Genomic DNA, 25,167 nt, shown 5'->3' with positions numbered 1-25,167 from the left:
GCCCAGAGAAATGAACCTCAACATACAGAATACCAGACCAATAACATCATATACAGTCTCCAATAATTAATTTTATAAATGTTTAACTTTCAATAATACTTAGTTTCAATTAAAATAATATTTAATTAATTAATTATTTATGTGTAACACACATAAAATAATTATGCAGCCAGTTGTATTAGGACACAGAATACAGGAGGAGAAAAGATATACGACGTATCTCCACAAAATAAATTCCATTTGATTGTATAAACAAAACGTGTACAGATACAAAAAAGATATTTACTGTACAAAAATCTACAACTCTTAAACTACTTTTCTTTGTAGACACATAGTGTGGCACAATTTTATGTATGCCTTCTTCATTGAAGATTGCCGCCTGTGTTTCAACCGTGTGATAAAATGTTCTTTTAGCTCGTCATTATCGTTGAAGTGTTGAGAGATTTCACCAAGGAAAGGAAAGATTTCAGGTGTAAGAAGAGATAAAAGTCACTAGGAGCGAGGTCTGGGCTGTACGGATGGTCAAACACGTCCCAGTCAAATTCCTGTAAGAGTTTTGTTGTCACGTTAGCAGTGTGAGGTTAGGCATTATCGTGAAAAAAAAAACAACTCCTTTTGACAGTAATCCTCGGTGATTGTTCTGTAATGCGCAACATAATGTCTTAAGGATCTCACAGCACAAATCTGCATTGATAGTTTTGATCTTGTAGTAAGAAATCAATATCTAAAATGCCTTTTCTGAGATTTGTAGAAATTCCATAAAAAAGACCACTAATTATAAACCAATGGTTTTCCTTAAACTTCTTTTCAATTGTGTGAACCAGTTCATCATTAATCGAAAACAGGCGTCCACTTTGTTCTTCATAGTGCACTTTAACACATCGAATTGAACAGTCAGACCCATCTTCTAATATCATTGAATCACTCATATCATTTTAATCTTTCAGATATGCAGATTTCAATTAATATAACTTTCTTTGCATTTAGAAAACAATTCACAGACTTGATTTCACAAGTGGTGGCATTTTCAATTAACGCTGACATAAAGATGTGCTAAAAAGTACACGTCGGCAGTAGCGATCTCAAAATAGCGTACTTATCTTCCCCTTGGGTCAGAGTAACTGTTGTGCATGCACGGAACTGCGATTGCAGCAGTGCCACGAATAGAAATAGAAATGAAACTTACTTTGTGGACATATCTCGTATTTCCATATTACAACTTAATTATTCTAATATGAAATCTGGCTATGTCACCAGTGAGTCTAGTAATTTTCCATACCTATTACAGATGCACAATTAGGTTACAGTAAGCAAGCAGGGAATTGGCTGAACAAGCTGAGCTATCATTTGGGATTCAACCATATTGAAAGGACAGCCTTTGTTCTGGGCCATCACACCATGTAACTTGTACAGTTAACATTCTTTCTCTTTACCTTAATGTTCTAGGCAAGTTAAAAACATGTGAATTCTAAAATTATTCTTTGTTTTATTAATCGTTTTCTTATTTTCTTCTAATTTAAGTGATTAATTAAATATCCCTATCGGCTTCTGCAAGCGAGTCTCAGGAAATTCCAATTTTCCTGTGTATTAATACAGACTATAAATCCAGGAAATTCTGGGTAAGTCTTACATTGTAATGAAATTTTACAGAACTTTATACTACTATAAATAAATATTCAGTGTGTATCCAATACACAAACAAATCCTGAACTTCCTGGGGTTGAAGCTGCAGACAAGCTGCATAACATCATCCTACTCCTTAACCCTTTAAGGAGTGCGTGTAAACGCTACATAACGAGTAAGGACGTCATATGACATATATTCTTATAGTGGCCCAAAGAAGTATGGACGTCATATGACGTTTAGCCTCTGTATTTTTGTACTATCGTAAATGCATTGCTATTCTTTAGGTAGATTAGTCTGTAGAGTGGTTCCATCTATCGGCAACATACTTAACTTCCATATTTGTGCTTCGCATTCACTTGTAATCTGATTTTACCACCAGATCGCAGTAGCCACTGACTCAAGATCGCGTCGCGCACGCATCGCTTTGCTGTCAGAATATGCCGCCACATTATACTAGCCATTCCTTGTATACTGCATACTGTGGCATATTTATCTTGTGAGAGTGATATATTTGTTAAACAACCATCTAGTTTGTTACCGTTGTCCAAATGGCAAACAATACTGAATGAGTCTGCCGTAGTGAGGAAATAAGACATTTGATTTTCAAAAAGTACTGAAATATTGACTTGTAGAACACGTAGTGCTTTTTTATTAAGCTTTCAAATGTAAATAAACATTTTTTAAGAGATTTTAATTTTTTACTCCTTTTGGTATTTTTTTGGATTTTATCCATTACTCATTCTAGACTATCAAAGAAAGGCGTCATATGACGTCCATACTCCTTAAAGGGTTAAGGAATTGAATGAGAGACACCTGCCTGGGATGGCCGAATTGGTTTTATTTTAGTGGTTGTATCTTAGTTTTACTTTATTTAAGTAATCTCCCGGAAACATCCATCATACATAACTCAGGGTGGACCTATCAGTTGGATGTAGATGTTGGTGACTTCTCCCTACTATTCTGTAAGACATCAAATTATATTCCTTAGACATTCAGAAGATTTGTCTATCTGTGTCAATTGTGACATATGATAATAAGAATGTAAGTGAATCATGGTGATTTGCAAGTTGATCTAAATTCATTGTACTATGGCTGCCTCCCACTTAGGAAAAGAGAAATGTGGATGGAATGTTATTCCACCACTTGTTAAGAAACAAATTGCTATAAATTAGAGAACCAGTATGTATTTCTTAACAGGTACTTTTAATGTCAAGGGAATAAATATCTTGATTTTACATTTGTTTATACTTTTAAAAGTCTTATATAAGCAAAGTGCATATTTATTTTTCACACGAAAAATAATAACACTAGATTCTGAGAATGTCGCCAATTTAGGTAAGCTCTTCTGAAATAAATTGTCTAGATATTATTTTGAGATGTCATAATTAATTATGTCACACCCAATCAAATTTGTGTAGTTGTCCTCCTACTTTGCTTGTACTACAATAATTGTCATGTCTTGTTAATGTCATTACTATTAAATTAATCTAACAAATGTTGAGTTAGTTCAAAGTATGTGAGGATAATTAATATATTGTTTTTTATAAATTCTAGAAAAATTTGAATTAAACAGGTTTATTATTCTTTGTAAAATTATATAAATGCAAAACATTAACTAATTAATTCAGAAATACTCTTTACATCCATTTTTTGAGAAGTTCTAAGGATTAAAAAGGACTATACAATGAATAGTCATTAACAGCGGCAATGGCATCAATACAAATGGTTTGTGGGAGAAAGGGTGGCATGAATCTGATTATAGAGCACACCACATTAAGCAGTATGAAATGAATCTAAATACATATTGATTAGTTAGGACTAATTCAAAGTAAAACATGTAACTGCTTCATTTCAAACAAGTTGGATTGATGTTAAAACAAATATTTTATTTATTTTAGGGCTCTTGTAGGGAGGGTTCTATCCCCCTAATCCTTCCCTTGAAATTATGCTACTGGAAGACAGTGCCAACAGCAGTGTCTACAACAAAACTGTTTTCCTCCAGCATGAACCGTTACAGTGAGATTCCACAAGTGTTTAATAGGCTTATAAGCAGTTGTGGTTGCTGTGACCATATAAGACATTTTCAGTTTGTCTATACTACTATACTCATCTGGTATGGCAAACAGTGATGTAATTTTGACTTTGCAGTATTATGTCAGTTTTAGGTCAAACATTTATTCTATTTTCATACGAGATAGTCTAAATATATTTATTGACTTAATGTACAAACTTTTCCTGAAAACTTCAATATATTCTCCTACTGCAATATCATACTTGCCCCAACAATCCATCGTATAGCTGTCTCACCAATGGCAGAGCACAAACCAACAACTTAATGATGTAGTATCAGGTTAAACAGGTTGAGTAATTGAAAATTATTTTATGAAACATCTTTCAACGCTTTTGTTGCATTCTATTTGACAACCTCAGCATATACAAGTCGTACTTCCTCAAATAATATTTTCAGGGAAAAACAGGACAGCGCGAGTATGAGCGAGTAGGGTGGATGCATTGTTCACACCAATTAACTCACCAGACATTGTCATCCATTGTTCTTTGTGGTATAGAGTCAACACTGAGAACCACTCACAAAAAAATCAAATACATGTTCAAATGGCCGTGAAGGATAGTGTGGACACTAACATGTGATTAATTAACCTCAGATGTGATTACATCAATCGTTATTCTGTTTGCACGGACAACTTGCCGAGCTCGCTCAACATTATCATCAGTTCTTGCACTATGAGGGTCATCTTTAATGTTTAAACAATAATCAAAAAAACGTTTAAGTCATTCATAAAAACTTGACCTATTCTTCATCACATCTGTAAGCTTGATAATTGAAGTCCCACACGAAGAATTTTCAGGCAAAACACAAAAGTTAATTTTTACATGCAGACACACAAAAAGCTCTCTCCAAAGATGAACAATGGTGACTGAGTGACACCCTCAATACTGATATACCCTTTCCAGTACAAGGAGTACAAAATGCTACATACCAAATTCTTACTAGTGATTAATGTGCTGAGTGTCTCTGGACATCAATTCCAGGAACTTTTTATCTTCACCTTGTATAATTATTATAATGCTTCCATTTTACATGCATAACTTAACTACAAAAGAAAATATAGCAGCTTATGTAATGCATCAGATTTATTAAAAAGTAGGAATTCCAGAGTGATGCAATGTGTGAGAAAATGAGCATGCTGTTAAATTTGTTCAGCTTAATAGTGAGTATTCACAATTTTTTGTGTCTGTCACCTACTTGTGAGCAATGCTGGATCAGTATCCCAAAGCTTGGCTGTAACTGAGGGTTTCTCCCGTAAGATACCTCTAAGAGTCAATGGGGCACTCTTGTTAGAGGACTTGTCTTCATGGTTAGACAAATCCATTTCATTCTTCAAACTCAATAAACTTTCTTGCAGGCTGCCGAATCTTTTAGATTTTATTAACTTGTCAAATCCAGACTCTCCAAGACTTGCAGAATGTGTTAGTCTGTTTTTATCAGCATCTTTGTTGTCAATCATTTCATCTTCAGGGGAGTCAATACTCTCTGCCTCTCTGACAATTCCAAACATTGATGGCTCATCAGTGGACACTTTTATCTCTTCAGATGGACGGAAGTTCGTCTTCTGCTTTGACTTTAGAAATGCAGAGCCACCACCTAAAGCAATGCAAATAAGGATCAAGTGTGAAGTTCTAATTCTAAAACTAAAAACAATAGGGATTTAGTAGTATCAGATTATAAGAAGTGTTGCAGAAAACAAATCAGTGCTTTGTACATCAACTGATATTGCAATCTCCAAGAACTTAAACCTACAGATCAAAATCCATGATATTAAACAATTACTACAATACTACTGTGACTCAAAGCGCAGGCTGATTAATAACCAGATTAATGATTGCCTAGGTGGTACCACTTGCAGTGAACATTTTATTAATACCTATTTAAATTCCACAATGGAACCTCCACCGCTGAAAACCCTTGGAAAGAATGGGAGGAAAGTGAATATAAAATATGAATGGCTAGATATTTTTTTTCTTTTAAGAACTCTTTTTTAAAGTAATGATAGTTCTACTGTAGATTTAAACTAGCATCTACTTATTTTTTAAGAACAAAGGTCTAACCATAGAAAACAAAATAGGTGCAAGAACCAACCTGTATAACTGCATTTTAATACTCATTGCATAAGTGATAAATGTGACAAACTTATGAAATTTTAGTCCATGGATTCCATGTCAATATTATGTGTCTCAAGTATCATACATACATAAATACTACAACTGTCATATCTACATAACATCTTTAAATCAAATCAAAATATATATGATAAGCAAAATCATTCCACGATGGATGATGTTTTTAACACTTAGAGTGCTAATCCCGTAATTTTACGGAACGGCGAAACTTCCGAAGAATGCTAACCCCGTAGTTTTACGTGGTTGTCATTTCAATTGGTATTATATTACATTGTCCGTATTTAAACGGGTTATGCCTACTCTACAATGTTATTAGGGATTTTTAGTAACACAATTCACCGCTAGAAAGCGTCAGATGTATTGTATGAGCTTAATGACAAAGCAACTTCGGTCGCGTTGTTTACGTGCCGCTGACGTGACGTTCGTTGCAGCCGGCAGTCGATGTCGCAATCATGGCTTCTCGCAGCTTGAACGACGTTGCGATCAGTGATGTATTAGATGAAGATAGTTTTATTGGTGTAGATAGTATTTTTGACGATTCTGACATTGATCCTGATTTAATGGAAGAAGATTAGACACATACTTCAGGTAAGAATAAGTAAGTCTATTTATCATATAAACATCAGTCTAAAAGTTTGGTTATGTTATTGTTTTCGTGAATCAAACTATAATTTGTTATTAACTTTATTCAACTAATATTCTATTCTTATGAATAAAATGAAAATATATTCATATTTTACATAGTATATTATTATGTTACAGATGCTGAAAACAGTGCTGACACCGAAAGTGATGCCGACGCATCAATATGACGGCATAGTTTTTTGTCAAAAAACTACAAAATATAAAAATATGATTTGTATTATTCAAAGGACAGTTTATATTTGTAAATGGGTCATTGTAAATAATTGTATATATGCTTAGTTTAGTTAGTTAGATAAAAAAACTGTCTCAAAAAATAATTTTTTTTCCAAAAATATATGTTTAAAAAAAACATTTTTTATGTGTAGTTTTTTAAAAAAAACCACTAACAATCTCACGTTAAAAGAAAGACGAAAGTAAGCTGAATTAAGGCATGTAAGTATTTTTCTCATACCTTAAATACTTTTTTTTTATAAATTTTTTAAAACCACCAAAAACGCCCAGCATTCTACAGAGTTACATGTCATTTAGGGCCAGCACTCAAAGTGTTAAAAACACTAATTTCAAAGGATCTTATTATTGTGGTTAATTATAAATTACTGAAGATGGTTTTATTGAATCTGTATGAGATTATAATAATACAACTTCTTTTATCAGGGCAGAGGCCTTGGATTGGTTATGATATACTAGAGCAGTCCACACAAAAATAGTCCGATGACATACAATGCAGTGTTGCCACACCGCTGCCAATCACCAGCTGTTTTTGTTTTCTATGATGTTGCTATGGTCATATACTGTTCCTTTGATTACGTTGTCTGCAAAACAGATTAACGTTAACAACTCAGAACACAAACTTTACTGCAATAGATGTTGAGATGAACTAGTAATAATTCTCCATTCACGTAACATTGGCAACAATGTATGGTGTGGAGATTCAGATCCACCAATCACATCAGACTATTTTCGTGCAGGCTCTTCTAGATTTTATATAGCATATCCAGAGCCTTTGTGTTGACCATAAGCTGTTTATGTAATTCATGTAATTCTTAAATGTTGACATGAAAATAAATAATTGTGACTACAACTATGACTAATCCCACTAATATTATAAATGCGAAAGATTGAATGTTTGGATATTTGGATGTTTGGAGGTTTGTCCTTGAATCACACTGAAACTGCTATACGGATTGTGCTGAAATTTAGAACAGGTATAGCTTTTGGTCTGAATTAACATTTAGAGTGCTTTTTACCACCCATAATACATTCATTTCACCAAATAAAGTCAAATCCAAATTGAAAAATTAGTTTGTTTACATTCGAATGTTATGATAAGAACGAAACGTAATAACGTTTCATAATTCGAATTAAACTGGCACTAAACAGCTGTTGACAGCTATAATTCGACAAACTTTCTGAAACATCTGTTTACATTGCTAATGAAAATATACTAATCTTATAAAAACTTTTTCGCTTTACGACTTCAGGATCCCAAACCTCTGTTCTTTAAACTTAAATCTAAATTGGATCAGGAGATTGGAATAGCTTTGAGTGACTATCGATTATCTCTAGACTGTTTATTATGTCATAGAAAAAGAATACATAGATATATTGTCCAGTTTTTCAACAGAAAATTGCGTGCAAAGCCGCGGGTAACTGCTAGTTAGGAATAATTTTAGTTGTTCAGTACATCTTACTTACAAACTGACTGATAGCCCTACAGGGAGCATGTTAAACTACAAAACCAGTCTATTATCAATAGTAGGTATTATTGATACTTCCACAGTGGCATGAAACATAGGTTGATTTACAACCAGATTAATGATTTATCTAGATAGCCACAGCAAACTTTTTACAGTCTTTCGTACTCAAATTATTGTTATTGTCTATTAACCAAATATTAACAATTTCATGTCCAATTCTTGTAATTCTTGTATAAAAGGTTATTGTGTACAATATTTACATTATTATGAAAATATAATCATTTTATATTTAATACTTTAGTACCATATTTGCCTTAATTCTTTAGTTTGCTATACATAAATGTAATAATTTCTTTGAAATAACCAAACAAAATTTTTAATAAGTATAAGTAAAATATACAAGTGATTAAAATGAATTGCTCCTTAAACTACCATAAAAACTAGAAGAAAGATTGACACTAACCAGTTAGCTTAATCGCAGGAGTACGACCCCCAGACAGTTTCTCTGGTTTTGGTTCTGGGGAGGGAGAGGAGAGGCCCAGTGGAACACCAAGAGAGTCGATATCTATCCGAGTAGGGCTAGGGCCAGGACTGAGTCGTAGACTGAGACTGCCTCGCTCAGATCCCCGCTTGGGTGATGTGGAACCAGCCCTTCGCTTGGGGGGCAGCGGTGGCCGACCAATAGGGTTCAGAACCTTCCTTCGATCAGGGGATGGTTCTTTCAGAGCCTGAAGCATGCTCTGAAATTCAAGTTTATGGTTACTAACTCAATAACGTTTAGTACGGTAAACCATACCAGATTTGAAATTAAGTCACTTAGAGCACTTAGGTTACTAATGTATAATAAAGGATAATAGTACAAATATAATGTTTATTATACATGAGTCCAAATGTTGATTCAAGCTCAATTTCACCTTTTGCTTTGTGCAGCGTTTGAAATTTGACACTAGTACTGATTTATATCCATAGCTACATTATGTGTAGAAGACTCAGTTGTTCCGCCATACTTTGGGATCGTGTCTAAAACATCATAGTGGACTTGAATGAGACTATAAAAATACCTCTTCATATACGAGGCACGTCCAGAAAGTAAGTGTACTGGTACTCTCACAGCTGTAGGGAATACTTTATCAACATGTTGGCAACACTGCCGCGTAGTCTGAATCCTCCCCTTCAAAACGAGACCAACCCGAGGTTAGTGTTGAAAACTCTTGACGCCGTAGCATCTCTCGCGAAAAATGTCGATCGTATCTCCCGCCAAGTGCGAAATTCGTGCAGTCATTCGCTACCTCGTTGTGAAGGGAAAAGCCTTGGTTGAAATTTATAATGAGGTGAAAACTGTTAACAGTATTGGAACTATGAATCGTACGAGCATGTACAAGTGGTGTCACGAGTTTAAAAATGGGTACTTCCATGCATGACGATCAGACGAGCTGAAGACCTTCAACTGTGACTGACGAACTTGTGGGAAGAATTGAGAATGCAGTCCGTGACATCGCAGATTGACGTTAGATAAACTTTTTGCGATGTTTCCGCAAATCTCCAGATCCCTGATACACGAAATAATCACAGAAACTCTCGGATATCGGAAATTGTCTGCGAGGTGAGTCCCAAACCAGCTGACAGAACAGCACAAGTTGAATCGAGTGCAGAGTTCCAAAGAGTTTTCGGCATGCTACGAACTCGAAGACGATAATTTTCTCTACTCTATTGTTACTGGAGACGAAACTTGGGTTACCCACTACACGCCTGAAACTAAGAGGCAGTCTAAACAGTTTTCACCTCAAATTTCAACCGGAGCTTTTCCCTTCACAACGAGGTAGCGAATGACTGCACGAATTTCGCACTTGGCGGAAGATACGATCGACATTTTTCGCGAGAGATGCTACTGCGTCAAGAGTTTTCAATGCACTAACCTTGGATTGGTCTGTGAGAGTACCAGTACACTTACTTTCTGGACGTGCCTTGTATACTATTACAGATAGCTGCTAGGTAACCAGACTGTGCTCCTTTGTAGCATAGGTGTCTCTGATGCAAAGAGTTCATTTGAACATTTCGTCATCAATTTATGGATCTCTGGAGACAAATGTGGACTCGAGATTCAACGAATCAATCTGTACCAGTGTCAAATGTTAGATGCTGCACTAAGAAGGTGAAAGGAGCTCAACTCAATATTTGTACGGAATCATGGTTCTCATTCAGTGCCTCACAATTTTACAGATAAAAAACAGCTGAATGTAAGAATGAGCAATAAGAGCCATATAACCTTTAATGAGATTCCAATTTGTAAAAAGAGTTCGGTATACGTGTTTGAAGATGAACTGACTCAAACAACGATAAAAAAACAATCAATAAAAAAGGTAATTATGCTGTATTCTTTAGGAGCACTGGACTAGTTAAAGCCTGTAAAGTTGGAAGGACAGACAGTGTAGCATCTTTAACAGTACTGCACAAAAGTAGAGCCCAAATTCCAAAAAACAAGAAGTTGCATGCTTTCAAGACATAAAAATAAAATCCTACCTGCAAAATGCATTAATGCTGAAATTACATTAAACCCACTTAAATGTTATAAATCTATTATAAAACTATCTTATTTCCAAACTTTTGCAGTGATCTTTTGAAAGTCTGGGAGGAAAATGGATGGTCCCCAAAAGGGGTTTAAAATCTTTTAAAGGACATATTACGATTGCTACAAAATATAATTAATGGAAATGTATTGAATTCAGTATTATATTACAGTTTATGTACAAAAATTTCAAAAACATTATTTCTGTAGTTGAGTGAGAAAGCCTATAATTTTTACATTTAACTTTCAAATATAAAGGCTTAATGTTGCTCATTTACACAATAACCTTTCCCTCTCTAAAGGCAAGTTAAAATTATCACAATTTTAAATCAAGCACTGATATTTTAGCAAGTGTTGTGATTTCTCTACTTCAAGTATACAGATAAGCAACTAGTTCAGATGATGGTAATCAATCTCCATGTAAAACAAATACTTTTGTACAAATGTGAACTACAGACTATTTGTTAAAAATTGATACAGCAATAATTATTCACTTTTTTTGTGGTTAAGGATTTTAAATTTACAATTTAAAGACAAGTTTATTAATACAAATACAACAATTAGAATACTCACAAAAAATTGTCAAATAACACTAAATTTAAACTGGTATACCCCCCCCCCCCTTATAGTGAAGTAATACCAATTGGTTTGCTGTGGTGAGTCTAGACTTGTGGCCGTCAGAAAGATTAGAAGCTGCTGGCATCATTTCAGACGTTGTTACTGCTTCTTCAAAGCTTTTTAAATCTTCTTTGATTGACGTTTTGGAATCATCATCACCTAAAAAAATAACACCTTTACTAATACAATTATTAATTATTTTTTGTGGTACATACAACTAAAACTTTAGTATGTTCTCTATAAAATGTTAATTGACCCAAAGAACAGAATTTTTCATAGTTGCCACATTAAAGTTATGAAGACGGTAATTGGTTCAAACAAAAGAAGATATTTTTATTTGTATTAACAACTGTTACAAAAGAGAAAGATATAATTTCACTTACTAATTTAAAAACAATTATGAACTAGTTATATTTGTTGCTTTTATATTTTTGCATAACCATGCTGTAAAGACTACTCTTATTTTATAATAAATGAGAAATTAAATCTAAATTAAAAATTCATTAACTTCACAAAATAGTATTAATAATGTACGCACCTGCTGATATACTTTCTTCTTGTCGTTTCTTTTTAACGAGTTTTTCAAAATGCTCATCAAGAGGGTGCGCCCACTGGGTCTGCTGTGTTTTGACATTATAATAGTAGATTCTATGTATTCGCTCGTCAAGACTGAAAAAATAATCAAAAATAAATTGAAAACTTATGAATAATGATAGTCCATAAAATATGATTTAATTAACCTGGGATAACACATTTTGTTTAAAGGATAAATAATTGTTGATGTAAAATCTATTTAGCAAGTTTTCAGTTCATTACTAAACTTGTGTATTTTATTCATAATAAATATCCAGCCTACATAATAAGAAGTTCATATTTTTTATATGCAGATAAAATGAACAATAGCAATATATTAGCACTGGTATTATTTTTAAATTTAACTTTTACATTTTACACTGACATTACTATTAATTTATATTAACGAGAGCCAAACATTACCAAGCTTTCCAGTCTTCAGGCAGTGGTGACATAAGACCATCGAGGGCAATGTGTAACAGATGCTTCTCTGTGTCAGGGTTGATTCCTATCCTTGCAGCATAGTCCCTCACCTCTGAAATAACAAATACATTTATAATTTACGTATTAAAAATTTGTACTATTAAAACCAAACATTTTTTTAATTAAACCAGTCACACTTTATTTGAAATAAATGTCAGTCCCAAACTTATTAAATTCTGTTTCAAGCATTAACATTGAAACTTTCCCATATTAAAAAAACTTTGAAAATTAATTTGCAATATATATTGTTTCTAAGCTCATATGACAAACTTCTACAACACATTTTAGAGATAAAAAAAACTTATTTCTCTATAAAAAATTATCAAAATACATCCCTTTGCAGCTAAATTTCATTAACGTTTGAAACTATAAACTGCAATTACAAAAAAAATAACTCAGTTATCCAACAGATTGTACTACAATAAATATTTCTAGATTGTAGAATTAATTTTTGGACATAAGAAATTGTTAAAGAAGTTATGTGTACAATTAATTACTGCTTAAATATACAATGACTAATGTAACTGATTGAATTTATATTGAATTATAATGATCAGTAACACCATCATACTGTATACAAAAATGGATGCAACCAACTTCATACAATTTTTGCAAAAGTTGCATAATTTTCCAGAAACCCCATCTTGAAGGTGCAGCCTTCCTGTTAAATGTTGGCAATACTCTCAGAGTGGGAAGAAAGACAAATAATGTCCTTCAGAATCTAATGCTACCTCAGCGTGCCTAATAGGAGGTATACTGAAACCTTGTGACAAGGCACTGCACCTTAAAGAGAAGATGTACAAAACTCTTATTAATTACTTGCCAATTGATCAAATAGTATAGAAAATGCTTTTTAAACCTAGTCGAGCTCTATCTCCAAAAGAGTGCATATTTGAATATCTTTGGGTACATTATACAAGTGTGTCATGTCCAGTATGGGTAAATTGTTGATTAATAAAACTTTTATAACAATACTTATGGTGCCTACCATTAGAACATAAATTATTTTCTCTTTGATGTAGATTACAATCAGTTATTTTTTAACATCATGTACTCATTGTCATTAATTCTCCCCTCATGACTTTCACCCTAAAGGCTAGATCTTCTACTCCAGAAATGCCTGCAACAAGGCCTTTCAAATAACAGAACCTCAGATATTCTTCCTACATGTAATCAATCCGTACGTCAAACACACAGTTATCCTTTCCAAACAATTAATTGAGTGAAAAATACATTTACTACATGGCACTAAAAATGAGGTAGTTATTTCCCACAAATAAGCTTGCTTGTAATAACTTTTAAAGAGGCATCTTTAGAATAGCTGACAAGGTAAATTCGCCTTGTTGTGAGTTGAAACTCGAGGGCTTGTGGTAAAGAAGACGAAGTACAATCATGATTAAAGTCTCAATGAGATAGGGGTGGACAGATGACCTTTAAATAATTCATAACACTTAGGGTAGGAGGAGGTCAGATGGGTGGGAGGGGTGAGACTGCACCAGCTGATACCACAATATTGATTGGTACCCCTCCCCTCTACTCACGACACCCCGCCAAACAGCTGAACCTAGGCTAATAACAATTCTGCATCAATGCACATGCAACCCATTCACAAGTACAGGCATTCATGCGTTTCACTGGCCACTTTGCTAAATAATTGCTCAAAAACACTTTACATTCACACTTTAAAATTGTTATTGCTTTAACATTGTATACTGTATATACCTCTGGAACTTTTCTTACTTAATGTGGCCAAATAAAATAGAATAATCACTACAGATTGAACAAAAAAATTAATTTTACTGTTAGTTTTAGGCTTCAATATGTTTAAGTATGGATATAAAAATTCATATATAGTGAAAATGAAATATATAAAAATCACTTCCCATCTCAACCATAAATATATAAGAGAATGCTTAGTTAAAATAAAAACTAATTTGATTAGAAATTAGTTATGAAAAATGCATGCCAAAAACAATTAACCACTGTGCAGTGCCAAATTATATTTTAGAAGCAATACCCTTTAGCCAATAGTTCAATATATTGGCTGCGGCATACACATTTTAGTGCAGAGGTACAATGAGAGTATACAAAATTACTCAGCATAGACTAAGGAAATGTGTTGCACTTTAAGCTTTTCATAAAATTAATATTTTTGTATCTTTTTATCTAGTTTTTACCTTTCAAAACCATGCAGTTTTTTTAGAGGGTTGTGTTTGTATACCATTCAACTCAATTTTTCAAACAACTATTTAACTTTAATCATCACCTGTTGAGTTTATCATCAAAACATCGCAATTAAAAAAATAGGTGACTTATTTATTACTGGTATTCAAGATTCAAAAACTTGTAATCTTCAGACCTGCGTTCTTTTTTTCTTGTAATGGCGATTATGTTCCCATATATCTTTGTTTAAAGTTTGTTATTGACAATGGAAGGTTTAAAAGAATAACAGGATTTTAGACATTTGTCATCGTTATATGTTACAAAATGTATAACATATTATATAACGATAGCAAGTATCTGAAATCCTGTTAACAGTTCCCATACTATCAAGAATTTTAAAACTGCATGTTTTCCACTTTTCTTTAACATTTTTCTCCACTCTTGTGAAGAGTTCCCATGAACCAGTAAAGAATATTCAATTATATCGTATAGAGTTTTCTTTATCATGTGTTTATGTGAATCACTTACTCTTACAAAGTACAATAAAATATACAAAAACAAACAGTAAAATAATCAAACAACATTGAGAGCTTTAAATACATTGCGTATACTGTAATTAGTATCATACATTAAGAATATGTTATTATAATATTATTTTTATCCTAGCTCTTAATTAAATTAACTTGAAAACAGAGTATTGATTTTAAATTATTATAGGGAAAATACAATGTAAGTTTTTTGTATTTGTTAGTCTAACTTGTCATTCAATTAATACAGTTCATGAAGTATATATCACTGTGAAGGAAGGTTAAAATTTCCAAAGGAAGTAGCAGCCATCAACATCTTAAGTCAAACCAAATTACAATTTCATTTTTCTTGTAACATGAAAGAGAGAAATTCTATTAGACATAGTCCAACGAAATACTAAACTTTGTGTTGTTAAATTAATATTTTGTACATTTTTTGCTGATTTTAAATATTTCTTAATAAACATTTTATTTGTGCTATTGAGTATATACCAAATCTAAACAAAAAAAATTTAAAATAGCAGTCGTGGGACTGCCGATAGAAGTGAAAACGGAACTATTAAGTTGAGCATAATTAAAACTATATGCAAAAATTATATGAAATTTTTTATGTTTTATTTATTAGTTACATATGATGGGTTAAACAACTCATGAACAAAATATAAATACAAAGTGGTTGAAAAAAAAAAAATTATATGAAATTTTTTATGTTTTATTTATTAGTTACATATGATGGGTTAAACAAATCATGAACAAAATATAAATACAAAGTGGTTGAAAAAATAATTAATATACAATTATCTTAATTATACATAGTATTTATATTTACACAAATTTCAATGAATTCAATTTGAACATTATTTTCATTATTTACATCATTGTCATCATTAATTTCGACAATACTTAGATTATCTGTTCGTTCAATCATTTCATTGTATTCTAAAAAAGATACAATAGGTTTATGGTAACTGAAATAAGAAATAAAAATGTTTGATTGAAATTTATCTAAATATCGTATAAAAACAGCATCGATAGTCGTTTTATACTTTGTTGTACTGACTTTTCGATCATTAGACATATAGTCAAACCTAATGTTTCATTCAAAAATTCAATTAATGATAAATTTTTGTCATCTGCGAAGTTAATATTAAAGTCTCCGCTTAATATCAATGTTTAAAAATATATTCGTTGTTTTCATTATTCATTTATCTGTATAAAAATATTAATATGTTTCATACTCACTTTTATACTGAAGTCAATGAATTTAAATTCAATAAATAAACAGTAATCCTTCAATTAAATAATTACAATAATAGTCAAATTAAAAATTCACTTAAATAAACAAAATCCAGTACACACAAGTTGAACTTCCCACGTGGTCAATTTAACTTTACTTATGTATTCTACACTCTAATACTTAATGTACAATGCGTCACATTTACAATTACAGATATACTGCTACTATAACGTATTGTTGACGTGACTCACAAAATTATACTCATCCAAAAAGCGTCCAACGCGCACATAATACAGTCAGAAATAGTCGATGTATTAGTGTACGAGGGGGTACCCAAAAAAAAACCGGAATTATTTTATAAAAATTATATATTATCAAATTTTTTACAATACGACCTTATCTCCTTCAAAATAATCTCCATTACAACTAATACACTTGTCCCAACGGTATTTCCATTGATCAAAACATTTTTTGTAGTCATCTTTAGAAATGGCTGCAAGCTCGAGCTTCGTTTTTTTCTTAACCTCTTCAACGCTGGCAAATCGTTGACCTTTCAAGCCTCTTTTCATGTGTGGAAATAAAAAAAAGTCGCATGGAGCGAGGTCAGGCGAGTAAGGTGCGTGGGGCAGCGGAACCATGCTGTTTTTGGCTAAAAACTGCCTAACTGAGATGGCTGTGCGTGCCGGTGCGTTGTCGTGGTGGAAGAACCAGTCTCCAGTCTGCCACAAATCGGGTCTTTTCTGGCGAACATTGTTGCGCAATCTTCTTAAAATCTCCAAATAAAATGTTTGGTTGACAGTCTGACCTGGAGGAACAAACTCAGAATGAACAATGCCTTTAGCATCAAAAAAGCAAATCAACATGGTTTTGATGTTTGATTTGACTTGCCGACATTTTTTTGGACGAGGTGAAGATGGCGACTTCCATTGGCTTGACTGTTGCTTCGTTTCTGGGTCATATCCATAGCACCATGACTCATCACCAGTAATTACCTTTTCCAGAAAATTGGGATCATTTTCGAGATGTTCTTTTAGAAGGCGGGAAGTTTCAACTCGATGTGCCTTTTGATGGTCAGTCAGAAGTCGAGAAACAAATTTGGCAGCAACCCTTTTCAGTCCTAAATCTCCTGTTAAAATTTGCTGAACCGAGCTCCAAGTTAACCCACTACTCTCTGATAGTTCCTCAATTGTCTGTCGACGGTCGGTGAGCACAAGTTCACGAATTTTCTCAACATTTTCGTCCGTTCGAGAGGTTGATGGACGTCCAGAACGAGGTTTGTCTTCAATCGACATGTCGCCATTTTTACATCGAGCGAACCACTCGTAGACCTGAGTTTTCCCCATAGCATCATCTTTGTAAGCTGTATTCAACATCAAAATAGTTTCTACAGCATTTTTACCAAGTAAAAAACAAAATTTCAGAGTTGCACGTTGTTCACTTAAACTTGCCATAACAAAAAACGAAACAAGAACAAAACAGGGTTAGCGAAAACAGTCACTACGAACGAACAGAATGCACTAGGACAACGGAACTGGGGTCACTGAGCTCGCAATGGGTTGCGCGACACACGCCTAGTGGCAGGAATGTGTACTACAGGCTGCCGGCTGCCAGCAATACAATTCCGGTTACTTTTGGGTACCCCCTCGTATACGTGTACACAGGCTACTGCGCGTGCGCTAGTCTGGCTCTCCATAGCTATAGATATACTATTATCATTAGCATATTACATTGCGTAGATTTAGTATTAGGCGTTTAATATATCATAAATAGCACAAAGTGATTAAAATAGAATAAACAAATTTTCCAAAGATTATTAACATTTTCATGGAAACCACTTTAGCATGTCGGTGACGCGAACCGAGGATTTTACCCTCTACCAAAATGCTCAACGCGCCTAAAGAAGTTTTCACTTCAAAAATTTTCTTTTGGGAGATCTCATCTCCAAGTTTTCTTTTGAAAGTACCTATATGTAGAACAACATATCTGGTACCAAGAATTTCCTGTTTTCGTGTCAGTTTATTGACTCCATTGAATTTAAAGTAATTTGAATCTTCTGGGTTATGACTGGGATAACCTCCTTTCCTACTTGAGTTTTTATTTCAAGGATATATTTAAATTACCTTTTAAATGTATGGATTATTTGAATTTGTCACTGTTCTATCAAGAAAAGAAGGTCATAAATCTTGAATGACTTATAACCCCCCAACTATTCGAAAAGTAACAGAAATGTTATTCATACACCTTGAGTAGGGAGAAAAGTCCTCCACATGACACCTGAAAAGGACTCTTTTAAAACTTTGCTAAACCAGTCAGTCAAAAATTATAGTTGCCATTCACAGAAACGAAGAGATAGCTAAACATAGAAATAAGTTTAACCCTCATCATTTATTATAGCCTTAGTATACATATCTCAATTCACATATAATTGCAATCAGAAAGAGTTGCTGATTTGAGTAGTACAATTGGCTTTGCTATATTTTCAAGGATGCCAGGTTTAAAAAATAATAAACACCAGTTGAAAGTGAAATATTCACCTCCTTCTCTGTTTTATTTACCTTTCTGTGATTGTTTTGTTTGAACTGTAAAGATGCTGGTTTGCTATCTTGTCAATTTTCCAATCATTAAACTCTTATTGCAATGTTGAAAGTAATTCTGTAATATCAAAATGGAATGTCAACCTGGAATCATATTTATCTGAAGATATCCAAAAACAACACAGAAGAATTTAACGAAGAAGAAGCTCAAATAAACTCTTTACAACGCTTCGACATCAGAGACTCCTAGACTACAAAATATAGTGTAATGTAGGTGAAGAGGTATTCTCATTCTCTCATCAGGTGCACAAGTGAGTCACTCAATGTGCATGTTTCGATTGGAACAACATCAACTGTTGGAAACAATATCAAAATAATGTTTGGTACAGACAAAGAGAAATCCAAAGACCACCAAAAAATTTTAAAACTCTCGGGCTTTTGAACATTATAGGTTACAATGTGAATTGACTGTTACAACGGATTTAAGAAATAAATTTTTATTGCAGAAGGTTTTGACAATTGCATTTATTAAAAGTTTTATGGTATCGCCACCGTTGGAACGCAACCATTTTATTTTTGTGGAACTGTGTTCCTCTTCACATGTTATTCTTTGTTTTTTGTTTACAAAAGACGTATTTTTCTTCAAACATCCTCACTGGTTGGGCAGATGGGGAGGCATGGGTGGGACTCATTTACCACTGTTTTGACACTACCACCTTGGAAACATGTAGGTTTTCTTGAAAACAGATTTCAAATTTTGTGTTTCTCAAGCTGAAAACTTTTATTCAAATTCACTGAAGAATGAGTGGGGGCCGGAAAACCCCTTTTTTTCTTTATTTGATGCCGCCATCTTGGAAATGAGTGGATAATTTTTAATAAAACAGTTATCAGGTACGCATTTCTTAATCTGAAAACCTCCCACAAACCAAGTTTAATGTAAATTCCTTTGTAAATAGCTTAAAACCCTACTTTATGCTATTTAGCGGCTCCAATTTTTTAATTTTACTTGTCAAACCATATAGAAATGTTAGGGGTGGCCACTGACTTGGATGACCCTGTGTATTCATAGTAAAACGTTGCACTACTTAGTGTAGGATTTTTGTAGAAGGGTAAAATTGTATGCTGTAAAAGTGTTTGCGATATGTCCCGAAAACTGAGTCTAGTGCAAACATTGTGGGATAGAAAATTAATTTACACTAACTCTAGAAATAAGTTCAAATCATTTTTGTGCTATGGCAAGGGATTATGGATATATGGAAGGAGAAATATGTCATCATTTTCACTTCTTTCTAAGCTCTAAAATGAGCAAACGTGAATAGACGTTAAATAGACGTGAATATAGTTTAAACTTGTATTTGTACTTCTTAAAATGAATCTTCTAAATAGAAACATTAACTAAGGTTAAAATATTGGAGATATTTATTGGTTCAGAAGTCTTCCATAGTGGTAGAGAAATTAATAATGAGGTTATTGAACTTATAATATTGTTTTAAGTTAACATAAATTCAATTAAATAAGACAACTTTACTTATATTAAAATTTAATTACATTTTTGATTGTATATTCAAGAGTTAATAGATTTTTAAATTTTGATTAGTTTGGTTGTATAGGATTGCTGGGTATTTATTACACCTTTTGCAGAATTTTTCATATAATATCATACATTTTTTTAATTTTTTTAAAATAAACTTTTTCAGTTTAAATCCTTTGTCGAACATGGCTATAACTTCTGTTGAGTGAAACGCCTGCAATAGGCCTATGCTTGAGGCAACTTCAACAAGTTTAGAACGAATGATACTTCTTAAAAATTAAAACTAGTTATTATTATTAACTGGCTACTGTCAAAGACTTTTACTCATTATAACTGGACCGAGCAGGAGCAAACCTGGAATAGACTAGACGTTATGGAACGGGCCGTTTAAAAATATAAACTATTATTTTGAATCTTTACATTATGAAATTCACTCTTTTTACAGCATTATAAATTTAAACCTGGATGTTTTAAAACTATACAATTTGAAATAATGAAAATACCATAATTAAATTAAATAGAAACTATGTTTTGAACCTGGATGTTTTGAAACGTCCCCTCCTATGATATTACATATATCCCTATATTGATTATTTATGAATGAAACATGTAATTATATTTATATTGTAGGTAGGTTATAAGTAAATTTTTAATATTTTTAGAAAACATGGATTGTATTACAAAAATAGAACTGTATGCAACAACACAAAGTGGTTAAATTTGCATAAATGATGAAAAACAGATGTGTACATGAAAGTTCAGAGAGGACATTTTTTAGAAGAGCTTCCAAGCACAAAGGATTAATTTAGGCCTTTTTATACTACTTTAAACTGCCTATTAATTAAGGAAGTATAATCTGGCAAACTGGAGAGGGCTAAGCTATAACAGTCAAAACTATTTTTTTTTTTTCAGAAATTAAAATATATTTTAGTATTATTCAAAATGCAGTCTCACTATCATATCTCAGTATTAAATTTTTAATTTTATTTAAAAATATTAATTTCAATGTAACAACGCGCATGAGCTACTAGAGACTTTTTTATTTTCATTTAATTTTTTATTTTCGTTTCATATAACATAACTTAGTTGCCAAATAGTTTACCTTATAAAAAATCAATGCAAGTTGTATTTAACCTGATTCATAGTAATAAACACCTCAATTTTTAAATTTGGTTACAAAATAATTGTATGTAAAATACAACACTTAACAAATCCGCATTTTTGCCATTTTGAATTAAATCTATACAAGAGCAGAACTGAAGTGCCAATGAGTTTACCCTTTTCTGTCTGTAAGCCTTGAATCATCCTGCTCTCACGCTCACCCACAATAGTGCATAAACTTCTACCCTTGATTGACAATACTAAGTTAATTATTATTAATGTTATTTTACTATAACAAGACTATAATGATGCTTTTCTTATGGATTTTAAAAGCTAATGGACCTGCAACAAATATAACCTACTAAATTTTGTTAACATTCCTGCTTCTTGACTTAGAATATTTGATAAGTAAACCTGTAGCCTATCATACATTGTAATATACTCACTTCAAATTATTAAGGTGAAGTAAATATATAAAAACTAACAGAACACGTTCACAAATTCATTCAAACGAAGTAAAATAATTTATATGCAATTTGAGTTTTAGCACAGGTAGGCCATAATGGGGATGTACATGTGTTATTTGTTCAAGGTACAGTATATTCATATATCAATACGAGTATATCAATCATATCAACATTTCTATAGCCATAATCACAATCATATTTGAATATAAAATAATTAATATAATACACATAGTGACAATCTCATAAATAATAAAAGAGCAATAACGATCAAATAAACAATTAGAAATAGGAAAAACTCACGTAAATAATAACAAAATACAAAAATTTATAACAGAAAATACAAAATATACGTAACTATTTAGTTTTCTCCTCGGTAGCAATGATTAAACGCTTTCAAGAAATTGTTGAAAGCATTATAGAAAACCGTACTTCTCTTTTGTAAAAATACTCGCATAAATGATCTGCAAGTAGGTCTGCCACTTTTTACACTTCGTTTCACGGTCCTCCACGAGCTTTCAATTGTGTTATTGTCTATAAAAGACAATACGTTTATTAAATGAAAGTGTTTTAAATTGATACAAGTTAGTTATTGCTCAAAAACCAGTATCGGTTCATTATATTGATAGTTATAATTAAGTAATATTGCTTGTCAACATCCGCTTATCGTACTCTACCTTTTGCTCACAAGCTGTCAGAGAGTTTCTTTGCAACAAGTAAAAAGTAACTAAATGATACACTGTTTTGTTTGATACATTTTATAAAAACAAGTAGCCTAGCCTAGACATTTTTACTATTATTAAATTATTATTTTTTTATATTTATAAAAACAGTTGAACTAAACTGTAATTAGAAAAACCTATAACGTAATTCAGTTCAACATTTTGGTTTCAGTAGTTTGGATAATCATGAATATCGATGATTGACTTGTGATTGTGGCCACTTGCCATACTGTACCCAAGTATGGATCTAACCTGATTTATTAGCAACTTGTCCATAATAAAATAAGTAACTTGTTACAAAAATTTAGGACTATAATTACAATATAAAATATCTGGGTTCATTCAGTTACAAAAATCTGCTTTAAATTTGAATAATAAGGCTATTTTATATATTACTTCATGCACTAAGTAAATACCTAATGTTTAATGTCATAGAATAAAATAAATTAATAATGGCAGTTAAAATGCTATTACCTTGCTCTGAAGGTAAACTGTTTTCATCAAAAATCTCGTCACAAATGATCGCTTTAGCAGAACAAGTCATTATGAAGGCCTAATCCTCATTGTAGTTCTTATATTTTAAAACTGTGATTACACTCAGTTTGACATTTCCAGGACTTGGGTCTAAACAAAAATATTCAAACCTGATCATTTTTCATTCACATTTGAATTAGCACTACACCAAAAATGTCCGAGGCATTGATTGATCATTCAAATTATCAATTCTTCTGTTTAAACCACTTTCCTTGTTTCCATCCCATCCGTCAAAAAATGAATGAATGAAAATTAAATTGAAGGAAGGAAGCTTTGATAAAACGAACAACTAAGTACGGATGCACGGTGCATCTAAATGCCAATCAACGAATGCTCATGTTTCTGAAAAAAAAACATCACCTTGTACTGGACATGTGTTTTTTTTGTTGTAATTTTATCGTAAAAAGTCGTCCCCAATGTTTCAAACCGTTAAAATGTTAAGTAAGCGATATTATGGTAATTTATTATTTAATAATTTTGCAGTTTTCATTATAAATGCCCTCCCCATAATTAAAAAAGTTTCTAATTTCTCATTATATTAATTTTCAAACTAAATAAAAAGTGTCAATTAAAGTGTTAAATGTTAACATTCGGAAAATGTTAAATGTATTAACTTACTGAAGTGAAATGGATTATACAAACAGATTTCAAGATAGACAAATGCATACTTATGTGTGATTTTTTCGTCATATATACAGGAAGATTGGTCGTCCAAATACGAAAAAAGTTATAGTCCAAATATAGGAAGAATGGCTTTTTAAATGTTTATACTTTTTAATTTATATAACCTATCGCTCACGTAGTTCTATACGACGTGACGGTTTTAACGTTGCGGAAGGCTCTGGTGTTAGCAGAGATGCCCAGAAATCCCACAGTAAAGAAATAATAAGAGCTATTTTGGCTTCAGGTGATATTAGGCTGGGAGACTGTTTGACATTTTTTCTCATTGGGAAAGTGTCAATTAACAATCCACCTTCAATCAAGCTGATATGCAAACCAAACGAATGAGCAATACGCTTCCTAAGGCTTAGACTTTTAAGGCGTCTAATAATAACTCTCAACTCTCTAAAATGACTAAAAGTAGTGATAAAAGTCTTCAGAGCGGCAATATCTAATGAGCTTAGGGAAGAATTGGAAAAAATGAACAAGACAAGGGAAGACCTAACCATCAAATATGTCAATGAGCATGTCAAAAATGTACAAAAGCAAAAAATCCTACTGGTATTACGATCTTTATATGCATTACCAGAATGTGAATGGCCTGAGGATTAAGTTGAAAGATTTTAAGCTTGCTATGGTTTGTTGTGTTCATTACGTTATATTATTTACTGAAACAAATCTTTCGCAAGATGTTCTTGGTTCTGAACTTGATTTTTCTAACGACATCATCTACTGTTGCAATAGATCCTAAACAAGTGTAAAAAACGAGTGGTGGGGCGTCCTGCTACCTATTGATAGGGTGATAACTTCCTGTATTTGGCCTGCATTCAGTAGATTTTATATTTACATTCTTAGACATGCCTTACAACGAATGTATCTTGATTGGCTGTGCTTATGTTTCTCTTGGGACTTCTGCGGCTGTTTTGTTCAGGACTCGTAAATTCTGTTTAAGAGGTTGTAATTTCCCAGCCTGCTGATTTCTGTAATGATAATGGGCGACTATAATATTTCTAAAACTGATTGCAGATTTAAGTATCCAGTCTGCCATACTCTAGCCGCTACTTCAATAAGTCAACTGGCCATCTTAACTTATCTTAATACAACGTTATCTACCTCGAGGACTGCTTTTAGATCTCTTCTTCTCCTCAAACGATTGTAGTTGTGGAGGAGAACCAATCTCCACTGCTGCCTGCAGATGTCCATTATTCAGCATTGACAACAAATGTATCTATTGCTTTGAGCCTCAACAATCCTATTCTTTTTAGGGCACCAGACTTTGGAAGGAA

General features: G+C 32.6%; 1 protein-coding gene across 3 annotated transcripts in view; it reads right to left on the bottom strand.

Moving 5' to 3' along the window:
• Window positions 1-23,552, bottom strand: part of LOC124357729 (centrosomal protein of 164 kDa-like) — a 67,854-nt gene extending 44,302 nt beyond the window's left edge. For 2 of the 3 annotated variants that reach the window (XM_046809738.1, XM_046809740.1), the window contains exons 1-6: window positions 23,162-23,552; window positions 12,349-12,460; window positions 11,891-12,021; window positions 11,375-11,511; window positions 8,632-8,908; window positions 4,892-5,290 (exon numbers count right to left, since the gene is read on the bottom strand). In XM_046809738.1, coding sequence (XP_046665694.1) covers window positions 4,892-5,290; window positions 8,632-8,908; window positions 11,375-11,511; window positions 11,891-12,021; window positions 12,349-12,460; window positions 23,162-23,231 — 1,126 coding nt within the window. In that variant the 5' untranslated portion in view covers window positions 23,232-23,552. The remainder of the gene's footprint in view (window positions 1-4,891; window positions 5,291-8,631; window positions 8,909-11,374; window positions 11,512-11,890; window positions 12,022-12,348; window positions 12,461-23,161) is intronic. The other variant, XM_046809739.1, reaches the window with a different exon arrangement.
• Between the last annotated feature and the right edge of the window lie 1,615 nt (window positions 23,553-25,167).

Source organism: Homalodisca vitripennis, chromosome 3 (genome assembly GCF_021130785.1).
Source record: "Homalodisca vitripennis isolate AUS2020 chromosome 3, UT_GWSS_2.1, whole genome shotgun sequence".
Taxonomy (NCBI): Eukaryota; Metazoa; Arthropoda; class Insecta; order Hemiptera; family Cicadellidae; genus Homalodisca; species Homalodisca vitripennis.
Note: the sequence above shows the minus strand (reverse complement) of the source record. Positions and strands in the feature narration are given on the sequence as shown.